This window comes from Coturnix japonica, chromosome 5 (genome assembly GCF_001577835.2).
Source record: "Coturnix japonica isolate 7356 chromosome 5, Coturnix japonica 2.1, whole genome shotgun sequence".
Taxonomy (NCBI): Eukaryota; Metazoa; Chordata; class Aves; order Galliformes; family Phasianidae; genus Coturnix; species Coturnix japonica.
In genome coordinates, this window is record NC_029520.1 from 52,862,767 (window position 1) to 52,888,762 (window position 25,996).

The window sequence follows — 25,996 nt, forward strand, 5'->3', positions numbered from 1 at the left end:
ATAAAAGATTTGACTTTTATTTAAAATAAAATGCATTTATACATTGTCTTGAAACCACAGACCGGGGGAACACAACACTGCTTAACTCCTTGCAGCAGGAGATGCGGTGGCTGCTGGCGCTGCCCCGGGTGTGGGATGGGAGCTGCACCCATCGCCCCCAGGTTGGGGCTCCCAGCCCAGCTCCTGCTTAACTGAGATAAAAACTGAGCTGAAATTGGCTTTTATTTTTGGCTGCATTTTTGTTTTCCCTAGGTTAATCCCCTTCTTTCTTACAGGCACACTAAAGTTAAGGCGGATATCTATGCAATATTCTAGCTGGCTTGTGAGACTAGTTAAAAAAACTGTACAGTTTTATAAAATTTGTGTTTTTACATTAGTTACACAAAACCTATACTTCATAGACCTTTACTTCATATTGTAATGAAAACCTTTGCATATCATAGGCGGAACAGTGGACTATGCTGGTGAATACTAAAAGTGTCCTAACGCAATACGGTGTGAAAACAAACTTAAACAAAAAAGACAATATAGATGGTTATCAAAAAAGGAAAGTTAACAAATAAATCCAAGCTATAACGGACTAACAGGAGGTCATCTTTAAGGCCACGAGTCTTCAAAACAACATCAGGCACCCGTAGCAGTCCAGGTGCATGTAGTGTGAAAGGAGACTGGAGCTCTACATATGGGGAGGACAACTTCCAAACAGGTCAAATGTACAGAATAACAATAATAAAAAAAAATGCGATGAGAAAACAACAACAAAAAAAAGGAAATAAAACACTCATGCATTAAACATGATAAATAGACTTCATATCGGTTAAGCCCCGGATGGCTTTTAAAGAAGATGGCTTAGAGTTCTCTTGGAAATCTGGCTCTTTAAGTCAAATCCTATCCCAGCTGCAGGCATGTTCTGGAGTAAGGCTGCAGGCAGCATCACCTGGCCCAGGCACGGTCTCATTATAGCAAATTAACAGAAGTGCTCATTAGTGCACACAGATTAACTGGTCTGGTAATGCAAAAACGTTCATGATTTAAAAAAAAAAAAAGATACATTTCAAGCTTACTTTATTAAGCAGCATATTTCAAATAACAGCTTCTTAAAGTTAAATATTAATACGGCCACGGGGTTTCCTCTTGGCTTACAGTACATGGGGCTCACACCCAGCCGCTGGTCAGTTTGTAGAACATCTCCTCATCCAAGCTCTCGTTCTGGTCCTTTGCTCGCGTCGACAGGAAGATGTAACCACCAATGAACTCGTGCACCACTTTGCAATCCACCTCTGTGCAGATGAAGGACACCCGCACGTCGTCGGCAAACTCCACTGTCACCTATGGCATGGGGGAGGGCAGCGTTTAATCACCGATTAGAATCACAGCATCATCATGGTTGGAAAAGACCCCCAAGATCTCCAACCCAACTCAACCCAACTCAACTCAACCCAACTCAACCCAACCCAATTCAACCCAACTCAACCCAACCCAACCCAATTCAACCCAACCCAACTCAACCCAACCCAACTCAATCCAACTCAACTCAACCCAACTGAATCAACCCAACCCAACTGGATCAACTCAACCCAACTGAATCAACCCAACCCAACCCAACCCATGCCACCATGCCCACTAGCTATGCCCCCAGGGCCACATCTCCACACATCCCACTGACACCACAGGGGTCACTGAATCCAACTCCTCGCTCCACACAGAAGCATCCACAAATTAGTCAGTGGGCAGCCAAGCTGTGCCACAGAGAAAATGCATTTTGATATGGATCCCCAAAAAGGATGGAGGCATCGGTCAGTGGGTGGTGAGCAACTGCACTGTGCATCACTTGTTTTGTAAATACAGATACATATTTTATTGCCATTACCATTATTGTCCCTTCCTTTTCTGTCTTACTAAAATACCTTTACGTCAACCCGTGGCTGTTTACTTTTTCTCATTCTGTTGCCCATTCCACACAGTGGGAGTAGGTGAATGGCACTGAGCTGCTTGCTGCCTTAAGCCCCAATGTACGCACTTTGGGAAGGAGCAACAAAACCTCTTAACATTTCAAGAGTTAACTCAAGAATTACTGAATCACAGAACGGCCTGGGTTGCAAAGGCTCACAGTGCTTTTCCAGTTTCAACTCTCTGCTATGTGCAGGGTCACCAACCCCCAGACCAGGCTGCCCAGAGAAAGAGAAAGCAATGCCTTTCCCATGCAACAAATGTGGGGAAGAAGCCTATACATGTGAAATAATGATCAGATGGCACTGAGACTGCAGTGTGCACATCTGGGCATGGTGCTCATCTGGACATGATGCACACCTGTGCATGGCGCACACCTGGGCTCTGCCCACTCACCATTTTGATCTCCCAGTTCACGTTCCACTGCTTCATGTTGCTGAACCGCCACGTTTTGATGGCATCACCTGTGCTGGCATCCATGCGGATGAGCCGGTTGTAGGCGATGCCGATCAGCTCCTCCTTCTTCCCCCCCTGGAACCTACAGCACAGTGAGGGATTAGGAACTATAGGGTAACACGTTATATTCAGCAGCTGAGCTAACTCAACCCAAGGATGCCAATCCCAGTCCCAGCAATCCCAGTATAACACAGCCTACACGACATGGCCCCATGCTCTCACCCGGCTCCACACGCCCACTGACCTGGCAATGAAGTGTGTGATGCCGAATTCAGGCAATGACTGCCAAGCCTGGATGAAGCGCATCTTCGCCTCGATGAGGCTCATCTGGGCCACGTTCTGGTGGGCCTCCAGGATCCGCGCCGTGAGCTGTGCAGCGAGACATCAGCATCAGGCACTGGGCCCACAGCAGCCCTCCCGGCACCGCGCTCACCCCATTGGGAACAGTATAGGTCAGCAATGCAAAGAAATGGTGATTTCTGCCCCCCACGATGTACTTCTATTTTTTGCTCAATGACTGTGAGCCCAGCTGACAGAGCTGCTTTTGCTTAACATCTCCCAACACACAAAGCAAATCCAGCTCCAACCTGCCTGAAGGCAGGGGGCACTAGGGCTCATTTCATCGCAGACGCAGGATGTGAACAAGCAGCAGGGCAGATTTCTGGTGTAGGGTTTCCACTTTTGCAGCATAAATCACCGGGGACCATTACAAAAAAACAAACAGGGCTAGAGTTTCTCAGGGGGGATGGGCTGTGTTAGTGCTTCCATCGCTGCTCTCAAAACCAAAGGGGTTCTAAACTATTTTAGTGGGGTTTGTTTTCCGGCTTAGCTGGATGGTCGCTGTCACTTACCAAGTCTCTTACATAGCCTGGCTGTAGATGGCAAGGCGAAAAGAAAACAAAAGAAAAGGAGGCAGAAAGAAAAAAAAAAAAAGCGATCAGAAATATGGCAACAAAGCAAAGAAAAAGTGCAAATTATCTGCAAACCAAAGTTCAAGCAAAAAAAAACCAAAACAACAAACCAAACAAACATCAAACCCATGCATGGCTCTGTAGGTGGAAAAGCAGCCAAAGTGAAGGGAAGTGTGGGGAAGGGACAGGCTAACTGGATCAACCCTGGTGCCAACTACTGTGGGAATGGCTCTGCTTGGAGAATCCCCTTCTCCCACTCCTCTCCCTGCCTCTGTGCAAACTCAGCTCTATTTATTTGTATGGAGAAGGCCTTGAGCTGCTTTTATCTGAGGCAGGCAGAGAAGGGATGGAGATAGACTCACAGAATCACTCAGGCTGGAAAAGATCTCTAAGTAAGATTCCCAACCCCAACACCAGCCCACCCCACCATGCCCACTGCCCACATCCCTCACTGCCACATCTCCACCTCCATGGATGGTGAGCCCAGCACTGCTGGGCAGCTGTGCCACTGCCCAACCGCTCTTTTGGAGAATTCTACCTTATACCTTATACCTTATATATAGGTTCCTTATACCTAACCTGAAAACTCCCCTGGTGCACCTTGTGACCATCACCTCTCATCCTACTGCTGTTACCTGGGAGTAAAGGCAGAACCCACCTCACTACCACCTCCTTTCATGGAGCTGTGGAGAGCAATGAGGTCTCCCGAGCACTCTTTTGCATTTTGGATTTGATGCTCCCCAAACCCAACGTGCCAACCCTACATTGCTGCAAAAGCACAAGGAGAAAAACAAACCTAAACCAGTTTGGGGCTGCCATGTCCATAAATCATCTCGCATAGCTGGATGCCAACTCCCATTTTGAATATCCTCTTCCTTGTGCCCTGGCACAAGGAGACCCTCACAGTCAAACTCCTTGCATCCATCCATCCATCCATCCATCCATCCATCCATCCATCCATCCATCCATCCATCCATCCATCCATCCGTCTGTCCGTCTGTCTGTGTCTGTCTGCCTGTCCTTCCCAGCAAACCACCTTTGGAACTGCCCCTATGTCTCCAGGTCTCCCATCCTGATGCGCACCGTCCCCATGGGGCTGTGCCCTGTGGTTGATGGGTTATTTCCACAGCAAGGACACCAGCACACTAAGTCAGTTCTATCCTACTGTTTTTCCAGGTGCCTCCATTTTACTGAGCCGGAGCCTGGAAGGGGCTGTATATGTTAAAGCTGGATATTTATGCAGCCTCTCCACCATCCAAGTGGATATAAAGGCTCATTCAGAAGAAGAATAAGGGCTATATAAAATATAACTCCGCTGCCAGGAAATCATCGTGCTGTGCCAATAAAAAGTTATATTTTTCCTGCTTCTCTCAGTTGCAGCCTTCTTCTTGGCTTGCAGAGGTCGAACACAGCCGCAGCCCAAGAACTCGGGCTGCAGAGCCATTCATGTCAATGAGGGGCCACAGAGCAATGCCTTCCTTATTTCTGCTGCTGAAACGGAGTGTAACGTCTTTCAGAAAGCCATGCGTTTGTTTCCATCACAAAACAGATCAGCTCTGTCATGCACGGACTGAATGCAGCACGGAGTTCAAGCACAAGTCATGGCGATGTAAAATGAAGCAATGTTTCAAGGACTGGCATTTAGAAGGAGGGGGAAAGCAAAGAGAGAAATATGCAAACCGCAGTACAGCCAAGTCTGCACAAAGCACTGCAAGCAACTGCAGCTCTGCTCATCCTGAGGGCTCCTGCACAGCTCAGTGCAAGCTTTGGTGCCAGCACTGGGATCCTGCATGGCTGAGCTGCAGTTCAAATGAGGGACGGACACCGCTGCTGACGTGCACTCAACCTACAAAGTGTCATTATGGTGGTGGGTGCCATTCCCTGACGCACAGATCTCAGTGGGTGCTGTGTTTTAGTAGGGTGCACCCCATCACACCACCCCACAGCCCCGCGGCCGGCCCTACCTGCTTGTTCTTGTACTTCTTCAGGTAGCGCGGGGACACCAGGCACTCGGGGTTGATGTCTGTTGTGATCTGCTCCGGGATCAGCTGCGGGTCCGGGTTGAGGTGTTGCATCTTCAGGAAGGAGAGGATGTTCTGCACCTCCATGCTGTACGAGCTGTCCGCCATCGTCTTGCCCTTGGAGGCGAGGCGGCAGGCGGCCATCCAGCTGGCGTACTGCCTCTCCTATGGCACAGTGAGACCACGGCCTGTCAGCTGGGCACAGGGTACCAGCCCACCACAATGAACCACCCAGCAGCCCTCCTGCATGCACAGCTGGACAGAAACCAGGCGGTGGGCACGGGATGGACCCGAGCAGAGGAGATGGGTGTTGTCACCCACATGGGTGAGGTGACAGACTTACATTGTCACAGCGCAGCCAGATTTCATTCATTCCCTCTGCAACGGGGATCAGAAGCTTGATGTTAAACTTCTGACCGGAGATGTTCACGTCAGGGGTGACTTCACATCCTGCAACGAGAGCCATTGTTCAGAAGGACACTGACAAGGAGAAGACAAGGAACGGACAAGAAAATGCAAAGCACTCCAGCAAGGTGCTGCCAAATCACAGATCTCACAGTGCATCTCCAATGGGACAGCATGACAGGGACACAGCCTGTGGCACACAGCTCCTCTTCCCAGTGCAAGGAAAATGGAAGACCTGGCCCAAAAGCAGAGGCTGAAGCTAACAGGTTTCCCCAGGACTCACCTCCCACACCTCGGCCTTGAGAGCTGATCCAATGGTAAACACCACTTGAATCCCAAGTTATCATGGCAGTGCAGGAAAATGTGGCTGGCCATGACCTGAACACCCACATGCTATTCTGTGTGGGTGCACTGCAATGTCTAGTGCTATGAGCATCCCACTTTGGGTGTTCAAGAAGTGCTACGAGCCACCGTGCCAACATGGGGTGGTGAATGGCGATGGCCAAGGTCACAGAATCACAGCATCCCATAATCATGGAACATCTGGGTTGGGAGGGACCTTAAAGCCCATCCAGTTCCACGCCCTGCCATGGGCTGTCCACCCCCCACCAGATCGGGCTGCCCAGGGCCCCATCCAGCCTGGCTGCAGTGAGGTCTCCTTGGAGCCTTCTCTCCTCCAGGCTCCTTAGGATTGCAAGAACCTGCGTGGCTTCGCTCTGCAGCCAAACAATGGGTCAGCCTGAGGGGTGAGTGGCAAACAGATACGCTACTGGGGAGCTGGCAGCACCTAATGGGGTCGTGGGCCATGTGGTAGACATCTCAGCACACACCATGCTACCAGCCCAGCCTTTTTCTCCTTTACACACATTTATCCACACCCAGGATGGCGTGCTAGGAACACAGGTGGAAAAGCCAGGTGTTGCAGTGGCAGATGATCACTGGAATACCACACAAGTTTGTGAATGCTGCTCCTACCTCTCAAGTTCATCTGGTGGGCAGGAGTCCCATTGGCTTCCTCTTTGCTTTTGTAGCAGGAGATAGAGGTATCTTTGAACGTGCACCAGTATGGCTTGTAACCTTTCAGGGTCAGCTTCTTAGGCCTGTCAGACAGGATGAGGGACATTACAAACACGGGGCTAACCAGGTGGTGAGGTGCAAATTGGGCTGCAAAATGACTGCGTGCAATCACAGAATCGTTAGGGCTAGAAAAGATCACCAAGTTCAACCCACCCTTCTGTGCCCACTGCCCACATCCCTCAGTGCCACATCCCCACGGCTCTGGAGCACCTCCAGGGATGGTGAGCCCAGCACTGCTGGGCAGCTGTGCCACTGCAGCACTAAAGCTATGAAGGAGATGCAGAAGTTGGGTTGGCAACAATGTGCAGGCAGCAGCAGTGGGGTGCCCAGCACCTGAACTGTCCTCTGGTGCCTTAATGGAGTTTTATCCAACCTGCAACTCTCAATGATTGCACCAACTGAGCGGAGGGAACCGGCAACACCTCCTCCCTCCCTGACAAGTGACAGTCCAACTGGCGGGCAGTCAGCAATTAGAGCTGTGCCTGATTTTATTGGCAAACGAGCACGTCCGAGCGAACAGTAAGGTTTTTGTGAGGTGGTTTGCTTGCAGAGGAAAACCACCCACCCCGAAGGATGGCGTGGGCTCCAGCCCTGCCCCAGTTGGAGCAGAGACAATCACAACAGAGGGGCTCATTAGGGAGCTATTTTGTTGCCATCACTTTTCTGCCCCTGCACCTATCCTGTCAACTCCCATTGGGTTTGTTCAGCTTCCAGAACGTTCACCACAACCTGTGCTGCAGCAGAGAACTGCAGAACACACTGGGAGCTGCCAAGGCACCAGCCAATATCCAGCCCAGGCACCTGTGTTGCAGCAGAATGAATAAAACCCATAAATCCTGAGCACAGGGACACGCACTGGGGTTGACATTTAAGAACTTCAGGATCAAATGGGATGGTTGGGAACAACGTGGAATAATACCCAGTGGCTGTGCTGGGTGCTGGAGAAAGCAAATTGTGTTAACAGCGATGGTGCCCGGTGCTGCAAACTGCAGGGTAACAGCTCTGTGGTTTCCATGCATGGTAAGACATGGAGTCGGGAGGGGAAGAACTGGACAGGAGGCAGTAGGGCCATGAATTATTCATTGCTACCACCTCTTCCCAGCAGTACTTACTTGAACACTTTAATGTAGTCAGCGAGCTCCGGGATGGAAGTGATGTCACCCTGAAAATAAAAAGGAGAGAGCTGTAGAATGAGTTGGGATGGATGGGACCTCACAGGTCACCCAGACCCAACCACCAAACGGTCCCTTCCAGAGCCGGGGGGAGGAAGCACAAGGAGCATCTTCTGCACGGGAGTGCTGGCTGGAAAGCAGAGGGCAGTATGGTTTTTTTTCCTATGGTTTTTATGGGATTCCTGCTGAGTGCTGTCACACTGAAGGGCATCTCCAGTTCCCAGGAGCTCCAACCAAAGGGTTTTTGAATGACACGGAGCACAAACAGTGCTGCAGCAGCTTCCAACAGTGGGACAGTTTACTTTCTGTCTGCAGTGAGCAATGCTGTTTATAGATACCATGGGGGGGGGGGGGGGGGGGGGGGGGGGGGAGAGGGGGAATGAAGAATCTAAACAAACAATCCACTAATTGCCCATTATCCAAATTCAATTACTCGAATGCTTCTGGAAATGGCTGCTGGGAGCAACCGATAGAGGACGGGATGGATTTTTTTTGATGAATCATTGCCTTCTTCACCCCTGTCTGGTGGGGGCTGCTCCTTAGTGCTGGGCTTCAGCTCTGCTTTGCAAAGGAATTGTGAACAGCCTCTTGGCTCTGATGACCAGGCCCTATTTCAATCACAGAACCATAGAATGGCCTGGGTTGGAAAGGACTACAATGACCATCCAGTTCCAAGCCCCTACTATGTGCAGGGCCGCCAACCACTAGAAGCCACTATTTCTGCTGCATCGCAGTGATGCTGCTCTCCCTGCCAATCTCTGCAGGCTGAGGGTGGCAGTTCTACTTCAAAACATGACACTACTATTGGGCTCTATGGGCATCAGAACCACAGGATCATTAAGGTTGGCTGGAAGAAACCACTAGGATCATCATGCTCAAATGAGCTGCTCCACTGGGCTGCGGGCAACAGGAAATAAAAGGGAGAGGAAGGAAATAAGGTAGATTGGATGCTCGGAACAATGATCCCTGCTTGCAAAAGATGAGGAGGGGATGTGTACAGCCCCGTGCCCACAGCCCTTACCAGAATCGTTGACGTTTTGCCACCTTCCAAGGTGATTTCTAAGTCAGACAGCGCAGCATCCACCTCATCCACATCCTTGTCACTGTTGTTCAGGTGGTTTTCTGATGACATGATGGACAGCTTGTTGATGTGGTACTGAAAAACAAGGCATGGCTGCATGAGCAAAGGCAGCCTGCACCCACTGCTCTCCCCTCATCCACCACATCGTGCACTGCACCATTTTCTTCCAACGGCCCAACTGCTGCGATAGGATTGTGATACACACAGGGATTTCCCATCATAGAATGGCCTGGGTTGCAAATGCCCCAACCCCCTGCTGTGTGCAGGGTCACCAACCAGCAGCCCAGGCTGCCCAGAGCCACATCCAGCCTGGCCTTGAATGCCTGCAGGGATGGGGCATCCAATACCACTCTAGTCTCGTGTTGCTTTTACAAACATTCAGTTAAATCTCAATCCAAGGTCTAAGCACAGCATAGTGTGGGCTGCTTGCAGAGTTCAGCTGAATCCTTATATTTTTGTTTTCACTCTTTTCTTCCTGGGAGGGGCACTAAGAGCAGACTTGGGCTCCCTCTGGGGATGTTTCTGCATCCTCCAGCAATGAGGAGCGCCAGACCACACGTAGGAAATGGCCCGCCGTCCGTCCCACAGAAGTCAATAGCAGGTGTAGTATTTATGCCAAATCACACCAAGGACTTCATAAAGCAGATAAATACGTTGTTCCAGGAAACCCACAGATAACCACCAGCTGTTTGGGGGGCAGCGTGCCAGCAATGTGCAGCTCGGGAACCTGCTGTCCTTGCACCGGGGTTTGTCAAACAGGGCTAAGCAACAAGTCCATGCAGACATGAACGTGTTTGGAAAAAGAAGGCTATGTTCCTCTTCATAAGGAATAACAGTCAGCCAACAAGCTAACTGCCCAATGTGTGAGATAGGAGACAGGAAGCTCTGACTCCTTCCAGCAAGGGAATCCCAAGCAATCCACCCACAGAGCAGCCTCCAAGAGCCACAAAATGAAGTTTGACCGATCTGAGTGTCTGGGGCCATGTCCTACCTGCAGCGCCGCAAACATCATCATCTCCTCCTCCGTGCACTCGATCTCCTCCAGCAGGATGGCCCACTTGGACTGCTCGTACAGCTGGTTGATCCTGATGGCGTCGTACTGTGCAAGAGGGAAATGGTGCAGCAGCCCATGAGAGATGTGCTGGAGTGAGAACCACTATCTCCCTCGCTCTGGGCACAACACTCTACTGTCTGATCACCCCTCCTCAACGCTCCCTTCAGCCCGGGATGGACAATGCTCACAGCCACAAGGCAGTCCCTGCAGTGCCTTCAGCACAGCAGCCTGCACACCTGCCCTTGATGCATGCACTAATTTGCAAAGCTGTAGAGTATTTACCACCACAAATGTGTTCTGGAGACACGGGCTTCCTTCACCCAAACTGTTTGCCCACGAGATGCAAGCCAAGAAATGAACTCCTTACCTTTGGATTCAGGTCAAAAAAGCTGTAGTACTTGAACCGGAGCAGCAAAGCCTCGTTTTCCTTCACCTCCTGCTCCATGAGGGATCGGGACGAATCCAACCACCTGCAAATCATCAGCAAGGGGTAGCACACACAGAGAGCTCCTGCGCCATCGCGACGAGGGAAGACAAACAAATGGTGGGCTCACCCTTGGTTGATTTTGGCTTTGTCGAGGAGCGCCTGCGGCCTGTACATTTTTGCTAGGGACTCGGGGGAGGTGACGGGCTGGCTGACGGCCAGGATGCCTGGGTTGCCCTCTGATAAGGCGCTGTCCCCAAACCATGCGGACGTGGGGGACAAGGGGCTGCCGTCGTGCGCGTCGTACGTCGGCGTCATGGTTTTGCTGTACAGTCCTGGGCTGGAATAGATGTTTCCTACCAGCGAGAGGAAGAAAGGCCGGTTGTGAGCTTGCGGCCAAGCCCCGCTCCGCACAAAGCCAATTCAGACACAGAACCGAAGCCAGCGGATGTCAAACCTTCCCTTTTTCTTTTTTACCACTTTGTTCCGCAGTCGGAAAACACTGCGCTGCTTGTTCTCCCATGACAAGCTGCCCCAACCTCTCTCTCTCTCTTTCTTCTCCGAGAGCAAAACTGATGGAAAAGCCATTCCCAAGCCGAATCCGTGGGAAAACCCACGGGTCTCCCTGGGCCACCACCCCCCACTTACCGGTGTTACCTGGAGCTTAAAGATTTTGGAAGTCAAAGTTTAGAGGAGCAGGAAAATAAACTAAGGGCACGGCCAGAGAGACCAGAGGCAGAGCACAAAAGTCCTAAGGAGGTGGAGCTCACCTTTGACGGGGCCGATGTAAAGAATATCGGTGCCTATGGAGAGGGAAAGAAAGGAGGGAAGTGAGAAGGCGAGAGAAAGTCACCGGGACGGCAGGGAAGGAGAAGAGCTGGAAATGCAAATGTGGGTTAAGAGGGCTGAGCAGCACATGTGAGGCTGAGCCACCCGACCCCAGTGCGGAGCTGGCCTCTGGCTGAGACTCCCCTCGTCACACTGATTGCACTTAAAATCAGGGAAGGCGTTTCAGGTTTCAGGTGTTTGCCAAACCGGGGGTGACGCCGAACTACTCAAGATGAGGATTCTCTGAGTTTCCTGCACACCACTGCTGCGATCACTCAGGTCAGCGGTTAGACTCGGTGATCTCGAAGGTCAATTTTCAGCCCAGATGACCCCACGTTTTTGGCAATCACCACTGCTCAACACAGACCCGAAACCGCTGTGTTTTCACCCTGATTTACTGCAGGGGAGGCTCCTCCAGCGATGCGGCCGTGAGATGCGTGCTCCCGTGCCGCCCCACGCACAGCACCCTGCACACTTGTTTTCTACCGACACGTCAGATGCCTGCAAAGCCACCTAGGAGCTCTCTTGGTACACAACTTGCACCAAAAGCTCTGGGTTTTCTGAGTGTTTGCAGCAGTGCCAGCTGACCCGGCAGTGACTCCAGCTCTTTTTGCTCGTGTTACAAGAAATGGCCAGGCACTGAAATGTGGCATTTCATAGGCAGAGAAGCTTGCTTATGTGGCCAATTTGATATTAATACGCCGAGCGAGTGTTGCTATTTGGTGCAAAACCAGTCCCCAAGCATGCATTACTCCCAGGCACTTTGAAGTTCTGCAGCTCGTACAGCTCCATGTTGGGGAAAAAAAAACCTTTTAAAATTACAAATTACCTAGAGAAGAAAGCTGACCTGACTTGGCATCTCATACCCCAAAATAGCTGAGAGCTAAATCGTCCCCATTGATCTCAAAGGAGCATTGATTTTTATGCTAAGAGTACAAAATCCATATTTTGAGCGTAATGGATGTTCATTGAGTACGTCCCAATGTCAGTGACTCCACTGCTTATGTAAGACCAGGCAATGAGCTCAACACGGTTTGATGGGAATAAATGTGTGCCCGACTCAGGAGGACCAATATGTGGCTTTTTGGAAAAGAGCCATCTCCTTATGGAATCCTATTTAACATTCTGGTTTGCTCAGATGTGCAATTCAATGCACTCCAAATCTACCTTATAAACACTGCCTCCCTGAGGGTCCCTGGGAGGTGGTGGAGTCACCGTGCCTGGAGGCGCACAAAAAACGTACAAACATTGCACAAAGGGACGTGGCTTAATGGGGAAGTGTTGGTGGTAGGCAGATGGTTGGACTGGATGATCTTGGAGGTCTGTTCCAACCGTGGTGACTCTACAGTTCTAGGACTGCACAAGAAACTACAGAAGGCTGAGCCACGGGGATGGTCCGAATCCATCGCATGGCGAAGATGTGAATGATCACACACGGGTATGAGTCTGCATTTTGGGAACCTGCCTCCAGCTAGGTGAAATATCTTCTGTATCTCCAGCCATTTTGAAGAGTGTCACAACATTTCAGAGAATACTGGAGGATTATTCCAGGCGCGTTGGAACAATGCAGGATGCCATTGGGTTTTCCCAATTTTAGGACAGAATGGAATGATGCACAGATCTGGTCCACAGCAATCTGATCTGGAATGACAGGGTGTCTGATTGACCCCTCTGTGGAAAACAAGACAGCTGACATCAGTAAGCCAAACTCATGCCGTTTTGATGGGATTGCCGCAGAAATTGGCCTCGGTGCTTTAGGCTGGTCACAAACACAGCCAGTGCCTCGGCAAGGAAACCTGAATACTTTAGAACTGCAATTGCAAACTGCTTGATAGTAAGGGAAGGGGGAATGAAAACAAGAAAGCCTCCAGGATGCTCCCAGCACTCCTCACTTTGTAAGTGAATACAGGACTTCAGATGCAGTGCTGAGGGACGTGGCTTCATGGGCACAGTGGGGACGGGTTGGCGCTGGTATCTTAGAGGTCTTTTCCAACCTGAATGACTCTATGATTCAATGGAGACTGCTGGGCAAGGCTTACTGCGAGTCTGCCGAGGTTTAATCAGGCTTTGCTGCCAGACATCTTCAGTGACAAAACTTGAATCTACGTGCACTGAAATAAGCTGATCATGAAGTGCCGACTCATTTTAGATGAGCATCCAGAGCACAAACAGATGTTGGAACAACACCGACAAGAGGTTATTCAGATTAAGAAGACAATGTTGAATGAATGGGACCTAAATATCGCAGGTCACTGCAGCAACCAAACCTGCAGCAAAAATCCTTACGTTCACAGATGCAGTACGAGAAAGAACAACTGAGCAGACAGTTTGAAGTGATTCACTGCAAGAGTAATAAATAATTTAAATTAAAATGTGTCTTCTGCGTACGTTTCCCACAAGGCGGGCCAAGGGCTTGGAATTAATCTAACAGAGATGCTCCCTGCAAACGCTGCCTGTCAGAAAGGCTGCCTAGTGCCTCTCCTGATGGAAGTGCCAAATGACAACGAGCGTTGGCTGGAGCCTAGAAAGACGCAGGGAGAGCTCCTCCAGATGGGAGTGGAAACATCCAGAAGGATTTTTCAGTGATTTAGAAAAGAATGAGTGACAACAGAGGGGAAAGAAAGCAGCGTTTCTCCTTGGGTGCAAAGCTGGTCCACACTGCCCTTACCCAGGTAGAGATGCCAACCCTGCTTGCAGAGGTGAGCACTGCCAGCAGTGACCACACTGCTGGGACCTTCACTCTCACCTCGCTTAATTCAAAGGCAATTAATACCAATTGACTGAACCCCGAGGCGCTGGGTTCTCACAGACAGCCGCCCTGCATCCCTCTCGTGCAGGATTTCAAACCCAGATTGCTGGCTGCCAGCCACGTCTCGCCTGCCTGCAGGCATGTAGAACCACGGCTGTGTCTGTGACTCCATTAGGGTTAAGTGCTCCCACTCACAGCCTCCCTCATCCCAGCCCTGGCTGTGGAGCAGTGCCAGCACAACCCTCTGCTTGCAAACACCCCGCATCGATTTGCTGCTTGTGGCAAGCGGTGCTGCTCCGTTAGCGGTGCTGCTTCGTTAGCGGTGCTCTGTGAGACAGGCTGGCAAAATCCCACAGCAGCAACAACCCCCACGAGAGCTCTGTACCATTCCAATCCAACACTACACCCTTTGCACAAGGGAGCACTAACACAATTAATAACAGGGCTGCTTCTGCTGGGCTATAAATAAGGTTTAGAGCAGAGGTGCTGCCAAAAACACACCTGGAATGTGAAGTTAGGAATGATTCTTCATTTCGCTTCTTTCTTAATAGGGAAAGAAAACATCTCAGTAACACAATCTGTGTGTTCATGTGGTCACGCTTGGTTTCTTTTCTTATTTTATAAAGCCTGGTCTTGTTCTGCTTCCCTACACACCTCAGCCCCAGGCGCTGATCTGTGCTGGCGTGACCACTCACCAGTGCAGGGAGCTCATGGGAATCACATGGGGCCCATTTCTTGCACAGACCTTATGGAGTAAGGTCAGATCAATACCACTACACATTTTTCCTTACATACGCTCCCATTTTATTATCTAACTGCCTCTTCATCCATGCTCCCTGTAGGCGCATCCCTGCAAAGTGCGCTTGGGCTCACCCGACCCTGGTGTGATCAGTGGGCCCTCCAGCTCGAAGGCATCGTCGTCACATTGGTCATCCAGTTTCTTCTTTTTTTTCTTTGACGGATCTCTGGGTTTCCTCAGAAGAGAAAGCTCCTCTGGATGCCTGATGTCTGGGGAGAAAATGGTACAACCATTAGGGCTGGAAAAGACCTCTGAGATCCCCAAGCCCAGCCCCAGCCTGCCCCACCATGCCCACTGCCCACATCAGTGCCACATCTCCATGGCTCTAAGACACCTCCAGTGACCCCACTACTCCCTGGGCAATAATGGACCACTTTAACAAAGGCAAGATGAAAAAAATGAGGGAAAAAAAGAGAAAATCCTTCCTTAAGGAACCACGTCCAGTTACTCAAAATACACTGGCTGATTTTTCTGTTTTACAGTGGCTAAAAATGAAGTTAAGACCAAACCCGTCTGGAACAAACACCTTTCCTGTGGTTGGAGAGGTAACACAGCATTAGAGCCAAACACTGCACTCCCTATGCACAGTGCAAATAGGTGGGGGCTGGTGAGGAGTGGTGTCCCCCAGGGGTTCATACTGGGACCAGTATTAATGACATGGACAACAACCTCTGCTTCCAGCCACAGCTGGGCTGTGGAGATGCAATCCTTGGTGACATCCAGGGGTGGATGCCCACCCAGCAAACCTTAACACAGCACCTCTGCATTACCCATAGAATCACAGAATGGTTGGTTGGAAGGGACCTGGAAGACCATGCAGTTTCAACACCCCTACCACAGGCTGGTTGCCAACCACTAAACCAAGCACCATCCAATCTGGCCTTTAGCCTTCCATACTATGGCCAGAATCTCCCGCTCTATGGGTCTCCCACCCCCAAACCATCCGCTGGCACAGCTTTAATTAGTTAAAGTGCACCTGATTCATTCTTACGACACAAACACTACCCATGGCACCGAGCTCCATCCCTGCATCCACCCCCAGCTTGTTTCACCACCACTCAATGCTTCAACCATTCCTCCCAACAAACACCCAACGCGGGAACACAGGCGGCTCTTCTGATTCACTCCTCTCGCCTCCAGCTTATCTCATTAAGAAAAAATCTGCTGGGATAACTAAGGTCACGAGCACAGGACGACTCACAGCAGTGCCTAAAATGAGGAGTTCCCCTGGTATTTCGCTAGCAAGGTTTATACTCAGCTGTTTATTTATGGTGCATTAGCAACTGATGCTGCCGCTCAGCTGAAACCATTCAAAGAGGCCAAGAGAAGGGCTGCAGGCCAAGCTCAGCTCCTGAAAGCAATCTGCTGGAGACGGCCCAACACTTGACCATCTGATTTCAAAGCAACTTTTTATAGTTCCTCAGTTGTTCGTGCCGCTCTCTTCGGATTACAAAGGATGCTGTGAGTTTTCGGCAGCTGCTTCAAAGCCGCGCACCGCCACGAGGCACAGCGGAGCATCCTTGGCATGCAAGAGCCCCTCTGTGGCTGGGCACGTTTTCCAGAGATAAATCCCAAGTTTCACCCCAACAGCCAGCTGCTGGACATGCCGTCATCTCACAGCCCTACCAAAGCCAACTGCAGGCAACAGGGCTGTGGTGGGGAAAACAAAAGTGAAGCTTGCTGTAAGTGTGCAGCACGCAGGTAGTGAGCAAGCTCTGCAGCTCCAGCCCCACAGCCAAAGGAAAAGAAAAAAGAGAAGAAAAGCAACTCTGAGCATTTTTCTGGTCGTGCTTCTCAATCTTTCAGTAAACTATTGGCGGAAAGAAACGCCTGACACTGCTTATGATTAATAAGTTTACAAAGGCTCCTCGAGCGTGTTTTGAATAGAGACAGGCTTGGCAAACGCAGTGTTTAGTTACTGTAGCTAAAGCAGAGACTGTCCAGGCTGTAAGGGCTTGCAGATGGTGGTGCTCCAGTTAGCTGGAAAGCAGCACAGGGAGCTGCTCAGGGCGCCAGCCCGTTTTCTGGCCATAAAAGCAGGAGATCTGTCTTTAAAGCAGTGTGAAAAACTGGAAATCCAACGGGAAGGTCCGTGCTGCTGGGCAGGTCACGCCGTGCCTGCAGAAAGCCGTCTGCTGGAGACGCTCCTCTGGGGCAAAACACCTCCCCAAATGGGGACTCCAGCCCCAAAGCCAAGCAAACCCTGTCCTCGGCTCCCCCCATTTCGGCTCCCGCTGACGGTCCCGCAGAGCTGCAGTGCTGACCTCCGAGAGGGACAATGTTTGCTCTCCAATTTCTGCTTTTGTTACCATCCATCGGGACGTGTTTGCTTAAAGAGAGACTCCTCGTCTGTACACACAAGACAGATGGCACTGGCAATGTCTGCTCGAAATTACTGTAAATGATCACGATCCATTTAGCATTTCAATTTCTACACATTGTGCAAGCGTGTGAGATCTCGGCTATTCCCTCTGCGGCGCGGCTGGAAGAGGCCCATCCTGCTGGGTGCTGCCTATGGGCTGCCCCTCCATGTCTGTGCTGTGCTGAAGCAAACTCTTGGCCTTTCCATCCCGCGGAGTCTCTCCTTTCTGCTCCAGCCCATGTATGGCCCACCTGGCCCAGCTGTGCCCATTGATCTCATTGATCATTGATCTCTATTGATCAGCAGCAGAGCTGGTATGAAATCCTGCTTCCCTGCAGGACAGCACTGACTGCTCCTGGAAAACTGGCTCTGAAGGAAAATAGCCACTCTGACGGCTGTAAAATACCAAATGTACACCACATCTGGGCTAGATCCATCAAGCAAACCATGCAGCTGCTGCATCTTTAACACCAAGGTGCATTGAAGCCGTGGGAAAACAGAGGCAGGAGCAAAACCCACAGGTTTTGGCATGGAAGGAATTTGCTCCTTTGCCTCCATCCAAGGCAGCATCACCCAGTGGAAGCGCTGTCTCAGGGTACAACAACTGCCCCATGATTTAAAATGATGGGAAATCACACTACTTTGAATCACACAATTGTTAGGGTTGGAAAAGACCTCTGAGATCCTGTACTCCAGCCACCCTCCTACCACCAGTGCTGCCCACTGCAACACATCCAGTATCCAGTTCTGATATGCCAAGAGATCAAACCCTCCAAAGAAGTTACCGTTCCCTTTTTCACCCCATTTCTGGCTGCCCACAAATCCATACAGCTGCTTAGCCTTGCTCCTGAAACACCGAAAACTCCATCATTTTCCTTTGCAGCACACACAACATTTAGGGGAAATCCTCTCTTTAATGCTCATCCAGTTGCCCTCAGCTAGGAAATGTGTTTTGAAGTGGGATATTTCTGCACTGGATAACCAGTGCCCCGAACCAATGACTCATTAAAATTACAGCCTTTGCACTCCAACATGATGGTTCCTAGAGAAACGAGACCTCCAAACCCACATCTGTCCCACTTCAAATTTCATACCACATTTTTTAGGAGGGAATCAGCAAATTCTGTCTGACGCCGTAAGTTGACAGAACCAGGTATTACCCTTATCTTTAACTCATGCAAGATAAAGCTCTGCAAAACAAACCCAAGGCAATAAAAAAATAAAAAGCAGCACATAGCGCTGGGAACGCCTGCAGATAAGAGTGCAGCTGTACCGCCGTGCTGCAGCATCTGATGGCGGGGCAGCTCCTCACCCATAGCACATTCAGAACATTTTATTATGGGTTCTTCAGCTGCCCGGCTGCTTAAATATTTATCTGGGCCAAAGCCAAGCTCTGCGTTACAGCTGTGAGCCAGCAGGTCGGTCAGGACATCCTGTGAACCACCTGATGGGCTGCAGAGCAAAACCAGGGCTCACCCTGGCACGGGCTCTGCCTTCCTAAATTCCTAAATGAGAGCTGGATGAATAAAGTGCTGCTGGAGCAGAGATCTGCAAAACCACCTGAAAATGGTGTGCTTGGCAGCCCTGATCAGGGAATTACAGGATCACATTGGAAAAGGCCTCCAAGATCCCCAAGCCCAGCCCCAGCCCACCATGCCCACTGCCCACATCCCTCAGTGCCACATCTCCAATGCTCTGGAGAACCTCCAGGGATGGGGACTCCAACAGCCAAGTGCACAACTCGGCTCTTTGTCATGTTGAACCTCATCCCATTGGCCCCAGCCTATTGATCAGCCTGTCCTGGTCTCTCTGTGGGGCCTGTTTACCCTAAGGCAGATCAGCACTTCCTAACAACTTGCTGTCATGTGCAAAATTATTGATGCTGAGTGGTGCCCAGAGCCAAAACCAGGTGGCACTGGGCTGGAGGTGCCCACAAGGAAGAGGAAGGAGACAGCACTGATGGAACCCAGCGTTAGTGTAAGGCGAATAAAAAGGGAGGGACGGGAGGAGCCAAACACTGAATGTTTTTCCATGAGTGGGATGAAATCCCCAGCCTCCAGTTATCCGGATGCATTCTGGAGCCCAGACAGCACTCTGAGCCTTTCCCTGAAGTTGCTGAAGTCAAATTAAACTCATTCGATTAAGCACCACAAACAAGAGAATAAATCCACTTAGAGCCTCTGCATCGGGCCATAAGGAGAGAACAATCCTGGAGCAGGCATAGAGCTGGGCTGCCAGCAGCAACTCATGGCTTCGGGACGGATGTCTATTTAAAGGGGCTCTGTCAACAGGAGAGTAAGGATGAAAAAATCCACTGACTCACACGGTGACATACAGCCTGACGCTGCTCCACTGCAGAATGGGGACGGGGATGGGGGGAGGCAGGGGAAGAGTTTCATTTACTTTGGTCGCTTTGTGACTATGTGTTATTATTTTGGTCCCGGGGTGCGTTCAGACCCTACGTGAGCACAGCAGATGAGTGCAAGGAGTGCAATAGAAAAAGAGTGAACAAATGAAGAAGTTGGCAGCGGCAGCATTCAGCCTTTGCGATTTAAAAAGCTGAGTCCGCTGCAATTTGGCAGGCTCTCTAAATGGTAAGATTTCCTTCCACACCCATCCCTGGACATATTTAGAAATAGCTGCGCTACTGCCAAACCTCTGCTGGCGGTAGCAGAAGGCAGCAAACCCTGCCCAGGGGCTGGGATGGGAGCGACGCCTCCGAGCATCCCCGCGGTGCTGCCCAGCATCCCAGCACTGTGCTGGAGGAGGAGGAGGGCTGCTTCCCACCGCTGCTTCCCCGGCTACTTGCGTGCAAAACCCTGAATTGGTCCCAGTCTTTTTGGAGAAATGCTGCTTTGTTTTCGAGCTGGGCATAAAGGAAGAAAAAGATAGTTTACATCGTAAAATCACGGCACGGGTTGGGTTGGGAGGGAGCTCCATGATATCCAGTCCAACTGGGTGCCCCCTCAAGGCAGCCGGCAGCTCTCCAAGTGCCAACAGGGCCGAGCAGAGCCCCGGGAGGACCAACGGGCCTCACTTTTGCAGAAATAGCAGCTTTTTATAGAAGTTTTTTTGGCATCCGAGGGCGTGGAAATATTACAAATACTTCAGAAGGCAGAGGACATTCTGTACCGGGGGAGGGACCATTTATAAAGAGAAGCAAAAAAAATAAATAAATCAGGTCGGGTCATATTCGGTGTCCAGACAGCCCGGGGGTGACACCTCGCCCAGGATCGCACCGCGCTGCTCCCAAATGCCACCAGCAGCACATCTCGGGTTGCAGGCGGTGGCTGGGGACTAGTGGGGCACATCAGCTATCACTCATCATAGAGTCATGGAATGGCCTGGGTTGAAAAGAACCACAATGATCATCTGGTTTCAACCCCCTGCTGTGTGCAGGGTCACCAACCAGCAGCTCAGGCTGCCCAGAGCCACATCCAGCCTGGGGTGAGTTGATCATGATCTCCATCTGGACTCTGAGCCATTGACCACCACTCTTTGGGGCACAAACTCACAACCAGTGAAGAATATGAAGAAGAACCTGAGAAGGACAGCAGCTTTCATCCACCACAACTCTCCCTTTCTGGGATAGGAAATGCAGAAGCATGGGGAAAAAAAGCCTTCCTGCTTGCAGCTCTGTTTGCTTTTCCTCTCCCACGTGTCCAGCAGCAGCAGTGCATCCTGCCTGGAGCCCATCACCACTCCCAGGATACAGGGAGAGAACCTACAGAGCAGCACAGGGAGCCCACAGGGAAACAGCTTGAGGAAGAAGCAGATGGAAAGCATGCTGTCTAATCACACAGCAATGGCATGATGACAAAGAGCATCTGTCTGTCTGCAGTGACATGGGATGATTACTCAGCAGGAGCTGCTTGGAGAAGACCTCCAAGATGCCCAACCCCAACCACCCCACCGTGCCCACTGCCCACATCCCTCAGTGCCACATCTGGAGCACCCCCAGGGACGGTGAGCCCACCACTCCTGCGCAGCTGTGACACTGCAGCACCGCTCTTTTGGAGAAGAAATGTTTCCTAATATCCAACCTGACCCTCCCCTGATACAACGTGAGGCCATCACCTCTCATCCTGTTACTGTCACCCGGGAGAAGAGGCTGATCCCCACCTCGCTCCCACCTCCCTGCAGGCAGTTGAAAAGACCTGTAGAAAACTTCCATCAGTGGGCTCTTGTTGCTCTGGGCTCTTGGGGGTTAATATCCAGGCAATGATATTTTGGGGTGTCACAGAAAAGAGGAGCCCAGGGGAATGGACTGGAGAATGCTCTGCTGTCCCTTCTCCATGGGGACACCAAGCAGGGAGCAGGGCTTCATCTGCTCTGAGCTCCATGTGATGGATGGGTCAGAACTGGCCTGGGGAGCTGCTTGAGAGGGGGCAAAGCCATTTCACTGCAGTGATGTGAGCCTGCAAATGGATCTGGGAGCAGCAAGTACAGCTCAAAGCAGAACAGCAGAGATTCTGGGTCACAGCTGAGCCTGGAAGGAAGAGCTTCAAAGCTGCTCGAGACCCTTTCCTAACATCCAGCCTGAACCTCCCCTTGCAGCTGTCCCCATAGCAATCAGCTGCTGATATGCAGCACGTTGAATTGCATTCACATACTTCCTAGGTTGTCTGCTGGGCAGGACAAACCTCCCCAGCAGGACAGCGATGGGACAGGGACACACAGGGCACTGATAAGCAGCACTGCATCCCCATCCCTCAGCAATCCCTGAACCGAAAAAGGGAACTTTTACTTTCTCTTTCTGTGGTTTCTGACTGCAGACCAAAGCCTGCCCTCCCAGCAGGCACACAGCCAGGCCCAGCGCTGGGCTGCTCTCTCCACCCTCTTCCCATCCCAGTGCCCTCCCCACCAGCTGCAGGGGGAATGCAGGGGCTGTTCCATTGGGAATTAGATTGCTTTTTCCGGCTTCACACGACCTCCATAGACACTGGGGGACGTGTGAGCAGCTCCAGCATCCTCCCACATCCATCCCCGGGATCCCCAGAGGTGAGCTCTGCTCTCTGAGACCGTTTCCATCTGCAGATTAGGGGCTCTGAAAAGAAATCCCACTGGTGACGTGCTGTATTCCAGAAGGCAGCAGTAATAATGCTCTCACTTTAATTAAGAGAGATGTAGAACAGAAGCAACCTTACTGGGCAGTCCCAATGGGCCAGCTCTGCAGCAGAGGTTGCCCTGCCATGCCACATCCCCTCCAAACCATCTGACATAGCTCTGACAGCATTCCACATCTGCTCTAACACCAATTCCCCTTTTGCAGCCTGTGACAGAAATGCCAATCTCAGGCACCGTACTGGAGCAAAGCCATTTCAAGGACCAACTGACACTGGGCAGAAACACTGCAGATGTCAGCCTCCTTCCTTCCTTCCCCATCGCTCTCTGATCTGACACCAACTGCAAAACAAAAGCTAGGGCAGAATCCTTGCTCTGTGCTTTGGCACTGCATGGAATAACCACCAACCACAGACCCATTTTCCCCCACAGGGTGGTGATGCACTGGAACAGGTTGCCCAAGGAGGCTGTGGATGCCCCATCCCTGCAGGCATTCAAGGCCAGGCTGGATGTGGCTCTGGGCAGCCTGGGCTGCTGGTTGGTGACCCTGCACACAGCAGGGGGTTGGAGCTGGATGAGCACTGTGGGCCTTTGCAGCCCAGGACATTCTAGGATTCTATGATTAAGGCTGGAAAAGACCACTAAAATCACGGAGTCCAACTGTAAATATACCATATGTGCCACAGCTCTACAACACAAACATCCCTCCTCCATCCTCCTTCCCAGCCTTTCTCTGCACAGCAGCAGCCTGTATCTAATGTCTGTTGTGAGCAGCCTCCATGGGCTGCCAACCACAGGCAGAGCAAACATTGCACAACTCGAGGAATTCTCGATCTTTTGGGCTGAATTCCCAATCTTTTGGGTTGTTAAATCTAAATCTTGGCACATCCTATAATTTAAAGGCACAATAAGCTAAGGCACAGCCTAAGTAATACATGCAAGCATGATCCTGCTTGCTTACAGAGCATTGTAGAGATGCAACCAGCTACAGTGCTGGCGACACAAGGAATTACTTCCAATTACTCCTTAATCATGCCATATGTTAAAATTAGTGAAGTATGTAATTAGATGCTCTGGGGGCAAAGACAGCAAACAGAGCCAAGCTATGAGTGACTCACAAACACAATTCTCTCTGCTGGGCATTGGTTCAGGCAGGCCATAGCAGACTGTAATTACAGAAATGAAGGGATTGTCAGAGAAAGGAGCTGTGTCAGAGCAGGGATTACCTCTTTCCCTTTCTACCTTGAAATACACGCTTGGTTTTCCTGAGGGAGGCAACCAGGAAACATTTCTTCTCCAAAAGAGCAGTGCAGCTGCCCAGGAGTGGGGGGTCACCATCCCTGGAGGTGCTCCAGAGCTGTGGGGGGATGTGGCACTGAGGGATGTGGGCAGTGGGCACAGCAGGGTGGGCTGGGGATCTTGGAGGTCTTCTCCTAGCTATGATCCTACATATAAACCTATGCATCCTGTATGTATCTATCAGATATATACGACTATACGTCTAACCAGACAGAAAGGTGTCCACAAAACTCCACAAAGACCCTCCAGTCCCATCTTCCCATTCCACACACTGAGCTCTGCTGAACATCTGGCTTCCAGTACACACCAGCAGAAGGGCTAAACAAGATGCAACCCCCACATCCAGCCTCACAGCTCCCATCTGCCACCAAACAGCTTGAGCTGGAGCAAAATGCTTCTTCTGCTCCTTCCCACCACCAGGTACCCCAGCACCTGGAGAAACACCCACGGCAGATGTCAGAGCGCGCTCTGTGCTGCTCACTGCAGCTCTCTGAGCAGATTTCCCCTCTTTGCACATCTTTAAATATTAGTGTTATCCTCCTGCTTTGCTCATAAATATACGGGGAGGCCTGGAGCTCAATCAAGAGCTGCTTCAGGCCCATGTAAGGTTCTGGCTGCTCTGTGCTCTCGTTATGTGATTAACTCCAGCAGAATTTCCCAGCGTGACTCACTGCCACATTCAGCAGCAGCAAAGCAGACATTCATGGCCTCACTGTCTAGCAAGGTACTGGGAATGGCAATGGAAGATGCAATGGGAGATGGGGGAGGGATGCTGAATCTGTTTGGCAATAACACTGCCTAAGCTTTTCCTGTTTGAAGGAGAATTTTCCCAATTCATTAAAATGAAACTAAAAAAAACCCAAACCCAGAACAACCCCAAAACTCAACCAAACCCAAAACAGGAAAGAAATAGCACAGGGCCCTCTCAAGACTCATCACCAGCTATATATACATGGGCTGAGCGAATGTCACAACAGCTCCCTTCCAGCTTCCTGCTCACACAACTGGGTCAGCCAAGAGTAACCAGAGCTGCTCTAGGACAGCAGGAATAGATTCACTACAGCAGTGTGGGCATCGCTTGGTCCCTCTGAGCTGAGCGACCATGGCCCACGTTTGAGGGAGGGGAGGTTGGGGGGGCGGGGGGGGAGGGGCAAACTAACAAGGGAAAGATGGGTAAAAAGCAGTGCTTGGAAGCAGAGGTCCTGGGTAAACATTGCACATCTAGTAGAGCAAATGATCCAACCCTCCTGGGGCTTCCTACTGAAAGGAACTGGGGAGGAAGGAGGGAGAATCAGCTGCTTCCTTCCACCAGTTTTATAGCAGAGCATCATCACTTGATCTCTAATACCATTTTCTCCTAGAAGAGGACCCAGCAGTCCGGCTGATTTCCTACTGCAGGGTTTGTTCTTCACCTTACACCTACGTTTGTAAAAACACAAACCCAGCACCAATAACTACCAGGGACCAGGAGCTGCTGCCCTGCCCAGTGCAACACTGAGAGCAGCCTTGTGAAATCAGCACTCAGCACAGAAACCTCGTCCCTTTGTGGGTCACATCTGCAGTGGTGTTAACACACAGGAGATGAGAACTGAAAGGCAGAATGAGCAGACACGTGGGCTGCTTGATCCCCAGGTTGAGTGTTGGGTGCCCGAATGTGGATTTTAGCATTGATTTAATTAGTTTTACTGCACAAGAGCACAACTAGAAGACAAGGTACTCACTGAAGGTTTTGCAGATGTCAGAAACTGCCTTGAAGACTCTGTCGGAGAAGTTGACCTTCACCTTCACGTACTTCATGTTGGGCAGCTGCAGGCGGAGCAGTTTGTGCTGCGGTGTGAACTGCAGCTTGGCGTCAGCCTGGATCCCATACTTGTCCAACGTCCAGTGTGTTTTGAGGAGCCACGTCTTCTTCTTCTCCCACCAGAGCGCGTGGTCCGACCAGTCCTTCTTCACATCTGCAACAAAGGCGCCATTCATTCATTAAAACCAGAATTAACCTTCAAAAATCAGAAATAATTGCTTGCACTCCATAGCAGCCACCGGAGGTGAGCTTTTTGTTCAGGGATGTGTGTTTGCTATGGGATGTACCAATGGGTCTGAAGGATTTCTCTGCTTCCTCATCACAGAATCACAGGATGGCCTGGGTTGGAAGGGACCTCAAGGATCACGAAGCTCCAACCCCCCACCACAGGCAGGGCCACCAACCTCCACATTGATACCAGCCCAGGCTGCCCAGGGCCCCATCCAACCTGGCCTTGAACACCTCCAGGGATGGACGGGGCATCCACAGCCTCTCTGGGCAGCTGTTCCAGCACCTCACCACTCTCACAGTAAAGAACTTCCC

The 25,996-nt window shown here is 50.9% G+C and overlaps 1 protein-coding gene across 4 annotated transcripts in view; it reads right to left on the reverse strand.

Annotated features, from left to right (window-relative positions):
- The window catches only part of FERMT2 (fermitin family member 2), a 35,316-nt gene continuing 9,320 nt past the window's right edge, over positions 1-25,996 (reverse strand). Inside the window, exons 3-17 of one of the 4 annotated variants that reach the window (XM_015865947.2) lie at positions 25,374-25,607; positions 15,002-15,136; positions 11,322-11,354; positions 10,682-10,907; positions 10,495-10,597; positions 10,065-10,172; positions 9,014-9,148; positions 7,933-7,982; positions 6,719-6,843; positions 5,682-5,788; positions 5,282-5,503; positions 3,258-3,278; positions 2,651-2,775; positions 2,347-2,488; positions 1-1,329 (exon numbers count right to left, since the gene is read on the reverse strand). In XM_015865947.2, coding sequence (XP_015721433.1) covers positions 1,156-1,329; positions 2,347-2,488; positions 2,651-2,775; positions 3,258-3,278; positions 5,282-5,503; positions 5,682-5,788; positions 6,719-6,843; positions 7,933-7,982; positions 9,014-9,148; positions 10,065-10,172; positions 10,495-10,597; positions 10,682-10,907; positions 11,322-11,354; positions 15,002-15,136; positions 25,374-25,607 — 1,940 coding nt within the window. In that variant the 3' untranslated portion in view covers positions 1-1,155. The remainder of the gene's footprint in view (positions 1,330-2,346; positions 2,489-2,650; positions 2,776-3,257; positions 3,279-5,281; positions 5,504-5,681; positions 5,789-6,718; positions 6,844-7,932; positions 7,983-9,013; positions 9,149-10,064; positions 10,173-10,494; positions 10,598-10,681; positions 10,908-11,321; positions 11,355-15,001; positions 15,137-25,373; positions 25,608-25,996) is intronic. The other 3 variants (XM_015865949.2, XM_015865948.2, XM_015865950.2) reach the window with 3 other exon arrangements.